This window comes from Pseudorca crassidens, chromosome 4 (assembly GCF_039906515.1).
Source record: "Pseudorca crassidens isolate mPseCra1 chromosome 4, mPseCra1.hap1, whole genome shotgun sequence".
NCBI lineage: Eukaryota > Metazoa > Chordata > Mammalia > Artiodactyla > Delphinidae > Pseudorca > Pseudorca crassidens.
The window spans coordinates 27,693,378-27,705,628 of record NC_090299.1 but is presented as its reverse complement, the minus strand read 5'-3'; the positions used below and the strand labels follow the sequence as shown (position 1 = coordinate 27,705,628).

At 37.7% G+C, this 12,251-nt stretch overlaps 1 protein-coding gene across 5 annotated transcripts in view; it reads right to left on the bottom strand.

The window, feature by feature from the left end:
• ZGRF1 (zinc finger GRF-type containing 1) overlaps nucleotides 1-12,251 on the bottom strand; it is a 69,906-nt gene that overhangs the window by 55,938 nt on the left and 1,717 nt on the right. For all 5 annotated transcript variants that reach the window (XM_067735274.1, XM_067735271.1, XM_067735270.1 and 2 more), the window contains exons 2-5: nucleotides 10,298-10,385; nucleotides 9,084-9,164; nucleotides 2,717-2,776; nucleotides 218-403 (exon numbers count right to left, since the gene is read on the bottom strand). In XM_067735274.1, coding sequence (XP_067591375.1) covers nucleotides 218-403; nucleotides 2,717-2,776; nucleotides 9,084-9,164; nucleotides 10,298-10,318 — 348 coding nt within the window. In that variant the 5' untranslated portion in view covers nucleotides 10,319-10,385. The remainder of the gene's footprint in view (nucleotides 1-217; nucleotides 404-2,716; nucleotides 2,777-9,083; nucleotides 9,165-10,297; nucleotides 10,386-12,251) is intronic.

Here is a 12,251-nt window from a genome sequence, read left to right as displayed (position 1 = left end):
GTGGATGTTTTACAAGGTAATAATTAAGATATAAAGTTTGCTAAGCTAAAATACAAACACTCATTTGTATTAAGATTAATGTTTACTTCCTTCCTACCTAAGCATATACTATGAAGCACTGTTTTAATCATACAGTACAATAGCTTCACAATTCACTACTTCTTAAAACAATTTTATAAATATATATTGATTTATTATTTTCAACAGAGAAACTTACAGCAAACTTCCTTTTTAAACCAGCAGGCTGACACCCAAGGGACCGGCCAGAAGATATAAACCTCTTTGAATTCAATGCTGGTGCTTCTTTAACAACATCCTGTTTGACAGCTGTGCTTCCAGTAACTTTAACCTCCTCAACTGTGATTAAGTATCGATCACTTTCTAAATCATCTCCAGGTTTCACCTAAATTTTAAAGAATTAACATCAAGATCATATACATCTAATTATTTGATTACCTATGTGTTCCAATAAGCTTCTAGCACAAGCAAAGACACAATGGATATTCAATAAATAGTTGTTGAATGAATGAATCAGTAACTAAATTATTGATTACTATGCACTAGTTAACTATCAACAAGAACAAAAAAAAGTAATACAACAAAAAAAAATCACTAATTTGTTTATTCAACAATATATATTAGGGGGACTTCCCCGGTGGTGCGGTGGTTAAGAATCTGCCTGGCCATGCTGCGGACACGGGTTCAAGCCCTGGTCCGGGAAGATCCCATATGCCGCAGAGCAACTAAGCCCGTGCGCCACAACTACTGAGCCGGCACTCTAGAGCCCGTGAGCCACAACTACTGAAGCCCTCATGCCTAGAGCCCATGCTCTGCAACAAGAGAAGCCACCTCAACGAGAAGCTCGTGCACCGCAACAAAGAGTAGCCCCCGTTCACCGCAACTAGAGAAAGCCCGTGAGCAGCAACAAAGACCCAACACAGCGAAAAATAAATAAATAAATTTATACTAAAAAAAATACATATTAGGAACCTATGTGAGAACTTTTGTTACATGCCGAGGATACAAAGACAAGCAAGGAAAAGATGCCTCCTCTCAATTCACCTAGAATTCATAAATCTAAATGTAATTTTTAAATTAGAGCTATTAGGGACTTCCCTGGTGGTGCAGTGGTTAAGAATCTGCCTGCCAATGCAGGGAACACGGATTTGAGCCCTGGTCCGGGAAGATCCCACATGCCGCAGAGCAAGTAAGCCCATGTGCCACAACTACTGAGCCTGCGCTCTAGAGCCCATGAGCCACAACTACTGACCCTGCGCACCTAGAGCCTGTGCTTCGCAACAAGAGAAGCCACTGCAATGAGAAGCCCGCGCACCGCAATGAAGAGTAGCCCCCACTCGCCACAATTAGAAAAAGCCTGTGCGCAGCAACAAAGACCCAATGCAGCTAAAAAAAATTAATTAAAAAACAATTAAAGTTATTAATCAGTTATATATATATCTTTATAAATTAATGTGAATTACATACATACTCATAATTATCACAAATTATTAATTGTTAGTTCTTAATCATATTCCCAAGAGAGAATTTTTAATCACTTTAATTAACAAATACAGCACTTGCGACCACTTCTGACTGCAGCATAAACACAAGATTATCAACCTAGTTGATAATATACAAAATCTGTGTATTATCACAGATAATGTGCTCAATCTTTACTCATGAAATAATTTTAAATGAAATAATAACAACTGTCATTACCATCACTAAGTATCTACTAAAACAGTGCTTCTCCAAGACCCTCTTTTGGTAAGTATAAAAATTCCACAACCACTACTGTCATAAAATTTAAAAACAGGTTAAGTACCATGGCCAAAATCAACACAGTGATAATAAGAATATGTATGCATTTTAGTACTTTGAAAATCACTGTACTAAACTGCTAAGCACTTTGCCTAAGCTATTTCTAACTTTCCCACCAACTGAGTAGGCTGTCTCCGGTCTACATTTGACAGCCGAGAAGCTGAACACAGAGAGGTTAGGTTAGCTAGGAAGTATGTGAAAGTGGGAAATAAACCAAGAACAAACAAATTCTAATATCCTTAATCTTTACACTAAAATATTCCCTTCCATTTTCCAACAGAGGAAAACATGGAATAAATATTTGAGAAAATATTTTAAATAGGAATAATTTCACAAAATATATCCCACTGTAGGTCTCTGCTTATCAAAACCACATAATAGATTTAGAGTCACTTTCTGGGTTCAAATCTCAGCCTTACCACTTTAACTCTATAAGCATGGGCAAGTTATTTAAACTTTCAGCACTATACTCCTAATCTATAAAAATCACAGGGTCCGGGCTTCCCTGGTGGTGCAGTGGTTGAGAGTCAGCCCGCTGATGCAGGGGACACGGGTTCATGCCCCGGTTCGGGAAGATCCCACATGCCGCGGAGCAGCTGGGCCTGTGAGCCATGGCCACTGAGCCTGCGCGTCTGAAGCCTGTGCTCCGCAACGGGAGAGGCCACAACAGTGAGAGGCCTGCGTACCGCAAAAAAAAAAAAAAAAAAATCACAGGGTTGTATAAAGGTTAAATGAAAAAATACCTAAAAGCTTTTAGCAGAGTCTGGCTAATAATAAATGTTCAATAAATATTAGCTATAATTACTAGTATTAGTACCATTACTATACTATTTAACAATATTCACAAAGGAATTAAGATTTAACAATAACTTAAAAATAAGATAAATTAAAATACCTCAAGGCACTTAAGAAATAAACTCTCCAAACATTCTCCTTTGTCATCGTATAGAATTGCCTATATTAAAACAAAAAAAGTGTTAAAAATGTTAAAAAGGGACACAACACAATTCCACTTTTCTTAAACATCTTCAAAGCAAATCAAAAATTGTTATATAAGTAAATCATGTACTGAAAGGATTACCCACTTTGTAAACTTGGATTAGAAAGTGCATCTATCTCAAATGTTTTCTAAGCATCCATTCAGTGTGTGCAAAAGAGCAAAGGCATACACATAAATTCAACAACTTATTCCCTACCAGGAGAATCTTGGAATGGAATCAGGGAGAAGACAGAATTGGAATGAGTTACAGGAGGCAAAACAGGAAACACGATCAGTAAAGAGATTATTGTAATGGTGTGATATGAAGGATCAAGGAGATAATTAGAGTTTGAAATAAGTCATTAGCACTGGGATAAGACAATTGTATAAGAGGCATAAAGAGTAAAACTTATCGAACATGCAGGATATGGGAGAAAAAGGAAACCAAGGTGATTGTCATTTTCTGGCTTTCTCCTCGTGTCTCTCTAGCTCTCTAGCCATTTTTCATAGCGGCTTCTCTACTAGCCCCTTAAACATTGCTGTTTCCATCACTTTGGATAATAGTTAGCAGTTCCTTAAAAGATTGAACACAGAGTTACCACATGATCCAGCAATTTCAGTCCTAAGTACGATATACGTACAGAGAAATGAAAACATGTTTTCAGAAAAAGTTGCATACAAATGTTCAGAGCAGCATTGTTCATAATACCAAAAAGTAGGTACAACTCAAAAAAGTTCATCAATTGATGAATGGATAAACAAAGTGGGATATATCCATAAAGTAGAATATTATTCAGCAATAAAAAGGAATAAAGTATTGGTACATGCTTCAACATGGATGAACCTTGAAAACATGCTAAATGAAAGAAGTCATTCGCAAAAGACCACTTATTGTATCATTCCATTCATGTGAATAGTCCAGGATACACAAATGTGTCGAGACAGTAAGTAGATTAGGACTGAGTAGTGCCTTTATGGTATTTCTTCCTGGGGGTGACAAAAATATTCTAAAATTAGACTGCAGTAATAGTTGCAAAACTCTGTGAATATATTGAGTTGTATACTTTAAATGGGTGTAATGAAAAATGTGTGAATTATATCTCAATAAAGCAATTAAAAATTTTGGTATTTCTAAGGTCTCCTACCTTTTCTTCTCTACTCTTTACATTCTATTCTCCATCCCTGAGCATATTATGCACAAAATTCATGTCACACTTCTGCTCAAATGTCTCCACAGCTCCCAAAGAATAAGACAAAAGTCCCTACATTAGCCAATAAGGCCTACATAGTCCCCTTTATCTTCATTCTTACCCTTGCTCACTCTACTTGTTGTTTGCCTAACTCACTAGACATACATCTTCATTTAGTTTATTGGTCTGTCTCCTCCATGTTATTTCCACAAAGCCAGGGATTTAACTGTTTTGTTACCTGCTGCATCTGCTAGAACAGTGTGTAACTCCTAACAGGCGCTCAAAAAGTATTTGTTAAATAAATGAATGACGAATCCACTCCAGGAGCTTCAAATATCATCTAAATGCCAAGTACTCCCAATCTGCATCAGTAGCCCAAAACTGTTTCCTGAGTTCCAGGTCCCTATCGCCAATTACTTGAGTGTTTTGATGACACTGAAAATTTGGTATGTTCAAAATGAAACTGTAAATCTTCATTGTTCCCCCGAAACTTCCTTTTCTTTTTCAGATATCCTATCTCACTCAATACCATAATCATAATACAGAAACCTGAAGTCATTCTGGATTCTCTTCACCTTCCATATCCAAGACCTTAAGATTCTATAATATTTTCACAATTTCTCTCTAATCATCCTTTCTCTCCATTGTCAGTGCTAAGGCCTCCTTAGTCAGACCCCCATCACTTTTCATCTACATTATTTTATAGCCTCTTTATTAAACTGTCTTCCGAAATCCAATCTTTCATCCTACATAACTTAAAAGGTATGTTAGACATTGCTGCCAGAGTGATCTTTCTAAAATAGAGACATGATTATGTCATTCTTCTACTCCTAATTCTTCACTGGCTCCTCAAGCTGAGCACACAAAGTCCTTCATGATATGGCTCCTGCCTACCTCTTTAGCTGTGTATTCTACAGTTTGCCTACATGGGACCTTCATTCCAGCCAGAGTCAATTGTTTATAATTCCCCAGAAATATTTCACACTGTTCCACACCTCAACACCGTTACAGCAATGACACAATCTTCAATCTTCAGCTCCCCTCCTTCCGACCTATCAATTTTGTTTACAAAACAAAACAAATACTCAAAAAAATACTCTTCATCTGGAAAGACTTCTCTGAACCAGAGTCCAATTTTGATGTCTCTCATTTGTAATCTCATAGACCCTTAAGCATATCTCTGTATATACTCTAATCCTTAGGCACTTAGATAAAATTCCCTTGAAGACAAAAACTATAACAGTTACTATTTATTGCATGCTTAAAATGTGCCAGGTACTTCGTTAAGAGGTTTGTTATCTTATTTAATCCTCAAGAAAACTTTATGAAGTATCATTTTCCCCATTTTACAAAGAAGAGACTATACGCCTTGAGGGACTAAATAACTTGCCAAGATTACACATCTAGTAAGTGAAGAGCAGGATTCAGGCTAATGTCTATTTGACATTAACTGCTCTTCTACACTGCTTCCATACGTCTTATTTGAATTTTCCCACTGCCCAGCAGCAATATATGTTTACTGAATGATTACTCAGTTAATGGAAGATGAATAACCCTGACAGTAAGGATCTGAATACATAGAGAAAAGGCATTACTATCAAGAAAAATACTGTAAACAATAGTTTACAGTTTACAGTTTGGATTTGGGAACAAGGGTTAGGATATGAGATTATTAATTTTCCTGGATCATAGAAAAACTCTCTGGGACTAACTTGTACTTATCTTGCTTTCCTGTAACCTATCAGTGTGAGGTATATAATGGACACTCAATAAATATAAGCTATAGTTGAAGATAAAGTTGGATAATACCACTAGCATAACCTTAATACTTATGATTTTGTGCCAAAAGAAGACATGAAAGACAGGCAGAATCCAATCATATGTCTTTTTAACATAACACAAACTATAAGATTTTAAAGACTTGGCCTTAACTGAATAGGAAGACCACCCAAAAAAAAACCCCAGAGTTTTACAGAACAGCATTGGACAGTGAATGGATTAGTTTAAAAGTATCTAGCCTGTTTGACTTAAGTTGACTAAATAATAAGCTAGGACTCAACTAAAAGTTAAACTAAACTAGGTTTATAAACTGAATAGGATCTGTAAGCTGAAATTGAAGGCTTAAGGCAAAACTAATTTTTCTTTTACTTTTCTGGTTTTTTGTTGTTTCTTTTTTTTTGTTTTTAAAGAACAGTACTCATTTCCTTCCCTACCATCTCTTTTATTTTATTTTCTTTGGCCACGCCGCACAGCTTGCGGGATCTTAATTCCCCAACCAGGGATTGAACCTGAGTGAAAGCGCAGAGTCCTAACCACTAGACCACCAGGGAACTCCTACTTTTCTGTTTTAATAAATCAAATGTTAATTTAAAAAATGATAAGTAGTCTTTCTACATTAAAAATGTTCTCTTAGTGATAATTTCAGAGTGATAGATATGTAGAATAAGGACAGAATATGGAGATCTTTAACTGCTGGCTTCATTCAGGAGGCCACAATCTTGTCAATGTGTCCTATATGTTATCAACTCATCTATAATAAAGTTCTTCTTTTAAATTAGTAATATTAAAAGAAACAATAGAATGGTTAGGGCATGGGCTCTGGAGCCAAAAAATCTAAATTAATAAACGACTCCTCCACTTTCTAGCTGTGAGATCTATGGGCTTCATCTCTCTGAGCCTTAGCTTCATCATCAATAAAATAAAGATAAAAATAGTACGTAACTAATACGGGACTTATAAAGACTAAGTAAGTTGATACATTTAAAGCATTATGCCTGGTACACAGTAAGCACTTGATAAGTTTTTTTTAAAGAAATCAAAACAGGGTGATGGGCCAAATGGGTGAAGGGGGTCAAAAGATACAAATATCCACTACAAAATAAATAAGTCATGGGGATATAATGTACAATATGGTGACTATAGTTAGTAACACTGTATTGTATATTTGAAAGTTGCTGAGAGTAAATCTTAAAAGCCCTCATCACAAGGAAAAGAAAAGAAAAAGAATTTTTCTAACTATGGATGGTGATGGATGGTAAGTAGACTTATTATGATCATTCTGCAATGTATATAAATATCAAATCATTAAGTTGTACACCTGAAACTTAAATGTCAAAACTATACCTCAATAAAATAAATGACTACAGCAGATTGCTCTGTGGCTGGGCCTCATCCCATCCGTGGAGGGCCTATATAGAACACAACAGCCAAGTAAGAGAAAACTCCTCCTGCCTGACTGTCTTTGAGCTGAGACATCAGTTTTTTCCTACCTTCTGACTCATAATGAAATACTGGCTCTTCCTGCGTCTCAAGCCTGTTGGCATAAACACTAAAACCACATTATTAGTTCTCCTGGGTCTCCAGCTTGCCAACTACAGATGGTGGGACTCGTCAGCCTCCATGATTACATAAGCCAATTCCTTACAATAAATCTCTGTCTTCTCCATAGAGGGAGTAACAAAGAGAGAGAGACAGAGATAATTTATATATCTTTATATATAAGAGCATGTAATCCTGAGTCCTGACTAAAAATTTTAAGTATGGGAAGAGAATGAGCCCACAGAAAATACTCAGAAGTGGGCAGTAAGCAACATCAGGAGAGCATGGTGTCACAGAAGTCAAATGAAGAAGTGTTGTGAAGAATGGAAGAGACAAGGGTGTTAAATAAGGTCACGAGAACTGATAAGAGGAGAACATGAAAATTTGACAGATGGAGATAATCAGGGTGGGAAACCCAAGGAAGGATCACCATATCTAGCAGGGTTGACGATTATCCTAGTAAATAATTTTCTCAAGACTGATAGGATCATATAATAAAATAACAGATTCAAAGAAAATCCAAAAATAGAAGAATTCTATACATAATTTCAGAAATTGGCAGCTTTTCTAAAATGGTATGTCAACTCTGTGTGTACCATTACACTGTGAGCATTATTATGTTAGAAATATATATATTTTTGTTTGTTTGTTTTTTGTTTTTTTCTTTTTTGCGGTACGCGGGCCTCTCACTGTTGTGGCCTCTCCCGTTGCGGAGCACAGGCTCCGGACGCGTAGGCTCAGCGGCCATGGTTCACAGGCCCAGCCACTCCGCGGGATGTGGGATCTTCCCAGACCGGGGCACGAACCCGTGTCCCCTGCATCGGCAGGCGGACTCTCAACCACTGCGCCACCAGGGAAGCCCTAGAAATATATTTTAATAGTAGTTTTTTCTGTATAGTTAAACTCTTATTACCTGCAAAGAAAAAGAGTGTGCCAGGACTTCCCTGGTGGCACAGTGGTTAAGAATCTGCCCGCCAATGCAGGGGACATGGGTTCAAGCCCTGATCCAGGAAGATCCCACATGGCACAGAGCAACTAAGACTGTGTGCCACAACTACTGAGTCTGCACATTCTAGAGCCCGTGAGCCACAACTACTGAGCCCACGTACCACAACTACTGAAGCCCGTGTGCCTAGAGCCCATGCTCCACAACAAGAGAAGCCACTGCAGTAAGAAGCCCACACACTGCAGTGAAGAGTAGCTCCCCGCTCAATGCAATTAGAGAAAGCCCACACACAGCAACAAAGACCCAACGCAGCCATAAATAAATAAATAAATTTAAAAAAACAAAAGAAAAAAGTGTGCTAAAATTCCTGAAAAGTTTCATAGAAAATCTAATTTTAAAAAAATCTGAAGAAATTAAATAGTTTTTTTTTTTTTTTTTGCGGTACGCAGGCCTCTCACTGTTGTGGCCTCTCCCGCTGCGGAGCACAGGCTCCGGACGCGCAGGCTCAGCGGACATGGCCCACGGGCCCAGCCGCTCCATGGCATGTAGGATCCTCCCGGACCGGGGCACGAACCCGCATCCCCTGCATCGGCAGGCAGACCCTCAACCACTGCGCCACCAGGGAAGCCCAATTAAATAGTATTAACTGAACTTTTATAATGCACAAATGAATCACTGTGGTATGGGAATCATTTGACAACTTCTGTTTTCATATCACATCAGCTTATGGACATATCTAAGATTTTATCATCTCCAGAGTTTTCTTAATATTCAATCAAAAGGCAAGAACCCAACTCTTAGACTCCATAGTCAACTGCTATGCACTTACTTTGTTTCCTAAGTGAGTGATCTTCAGAATTCCATCTTGCCACACTTTTGACTTCTTCATCTTTTGATGAGTATATAGTACCTTATTTCCAAAAGTACAAAGGAAAGAAATGGTTTCTATTTACAAGTATTAAATGTATATATTTTTATACCCTTCCTACCTACAAAAAATATTGAAGACATCTTTTATCAAAATAAAAGCACAGATATCATAACAATAACAACAAACACCAACAACAAAAAATACCTGGTAGCAAAAGGCAAGGGAGGGGAGAAAGGAGAGGTAAAACCTAAGGAAGAAACTGAAAAGTTAACTGAGCAACAAAAACTATTTTGAGCTTCCTAGTCATCTGTGGGATGGAAAAAATTGTACAGTTCTCAAAGTCCAGGAGTACAGAGACTCCTGGAGGTGTCCCCCTCAAGACTTTTTCAGGGGTCTGTGAAGTCAGAACTATTTTCATGATGTTGCATGTATCTCAATCTCACTCCTTTGATCATGTACTTAGTAGAAGCTCCCAAGGTTATGTATATGCAATATTGCAAGATTCAATTTCCGAATGAACGCAGAAGCAGATCTGAGAATCTAGCGGCTTCTATTAAGTCAAATATTAAAGGGATTTGCAAAAAATGCACAGCATTGCTACTCTTTACAATACGTTTCTGTTGTTATTGGACCATAAACTTTTCATTAAAAATGTAATCTATGTTAAATGTAATGGGCTTATTATTTTTAATGAATTAATAAACATTTTTAAAATTTCCATTATAATTTCTAATATGAAAGACAGCACTAGATATAAGGCCCATAATCAAAAATTCTTTGGGGTCCTCAATAATTTTTAAGAGTATAAAAGGGTCCTGAGACCAAACAGGTTAAGAACCACTAATCTAGAAGAGTCATGCCAGTCCTTCAAGAGAAAGAAATTATTTCCTGGTCCCAAACTTCCAAAGAATTTGTTCCAAAGGACTTTGTATAACCAATGTGTAGGGTTGCCAGACACAATATAGGGCAATATTTGGGACATACATACTTAATACTAAAAAATTATTCACTGTTTATCTGAAATTCAATTTCAACTGAGTGCCCTTCTTTTAGGTTTGGGTTTTTGGGTTTTTTTAATTTATTTTAGGTTTTTTTGCTAAATCTGGCAAGACATTTGTGAAACATGGAAAGAAGGAAGAAAAAAGGAAATAGTGAAAACTGGTAAGACTTACAATAAATTCTTGGCTTTCCATTGTTTCTTCTGAAATTATATAGTCAGGTCCAGAAAATAATCAGTGGTCATTCAACAATTTATATCACCTAAAATGAAAAATGACAAAGAATATTCAACCCTGATGAACAGAGTATCAAATACAATTTTTCCCCCACAAACTCTTGACCAGAGAGAGGCATCTAAGCGTCCTGAGACTATGTAACTATCAAGGCAAACACAGGTATAGGGAATTCCCTGACGCTCCACTGGTTAGGACTCCACGCTTTCACTGACAAGGGCCCGGGTTCAATCCCTGGTCAGGGAACTAAGATCCCACAAGCCATGCAGCATGGCCAAGAAAAAAAAAAAAAAAAACCCACAGGTGTAATCAAATTATCTGCCACTGAGGACACGATAGAATAGTGACACTACACTGTGGAAAAAGAATTTGCCAAGTAAAGACAAAACCAAGTAAAATATATAAAATAATTAGTAGGCTGCAAACATTTTTCCAGCTGCCATAATATGTATCAGAAAATATGATTCTTCCCTTCCCCCCAACCTTGATTCTTTACAGAAAAAGTTTCAATTTTTAAAACTTTCTGAGTTGCTACGATCACCACAAGATGGCCCTCTTGCATTTCAAATTTTTCATTTTACATTTTAAAGTCAATATAACACAGTATTTAAGACCAAATATACATTATAATACCTCTCCAAGGAAAAACCTTTCCAATATCATTGCAGTGAGTACTGTAGTTATCCTACGCTATTGGATAAAATTATTACTGCGGACAAATTTGGAAATCTAAAATCAGAGGGTGAATTGAAGAAGTAAGTAGAGATGCCAAAGAAAATTATCATTATTATTTTTTTTTTTGCGGTACGCGGGCCTCTCACTGTTGTGGCCTCTCCCATTGCAGAGCACAGGCTCCGGACGCGCAGGCTCAGCGGCCATGGCTCATGGGCCCAGCCGCTCCGCGTTATGTGGGATCTTCCCGGACCGCGGCACGAACCTGTGTCCCCTGCATCGGCAGGCGGACTCTCAACCACTGCGCCACCAGGGAAACCCCAGGAAAGTTATTTTTAACCACTGCCTTAGGTCCCTGGGCCAACAGCATTAGCATCACATGGGAACCAGTTAGAAATTCAAATTCTTGGGTCTTGACCTATTAAATTATAAAGTCTGGGGTTGGGGCTGGATGGCCTGTAATTTAACAAGCCCTGCAGGTGATAGTGATACATGCTCAAATTTGAAACCCAGACGGATTTAATAAAGCTATAATTTGCAATTCTGGATTAAATTCATCCTATATACATATAATATATATAAAAACAGGCCACCTACATATTATTTATAAATCACATATATTTGTACTTACTGCGTGCCAGACATTGTGCCAGGCCGAGATACTAAATTGAACAAAATACTATTCCTAGTCTCAAGGAATTTTTAGTATAGCAGGGTAATAAACGGTAATTACAATAAAATGTAGCAGGAATAAGCACAGGAGGGGCACCCAACTCGGTCTAGGGCATGAAACAAGGTTCCCTGAAAGACATATCTAAGCTGTAAACTGAAATAATCATTAACCAAGGAAAAATGCCAGGGAAGGTATTTCCAAATAGGAATCAACATGTCCAAAAGCCTGTGGAAGACACAGCAAGGCATAATCAAGGAACTCTAGTACAATCAAGTGTAAGACAGTGAGTTGTGAGAGATAACACTGAAAAAGTGAGCAATAACAGGATTCAAGGGGCCTTCTGTTTTATGCTAAGTTGCCTGGACTTTCTATAAAGACAGTAGGAGGCCAAGGCAGGATTTTAAGAATAAGATTACATAACGTGACTTGGGTTTTACAAAGATTGCTCTGGCTGCCAAATGGAGAAAGGGTGTGGCAAGGGGTACGCAAATGAGATGTGAATACTTGCCCCACAACACAGTGCACAGGACAGGACCCAGACCTACAGAG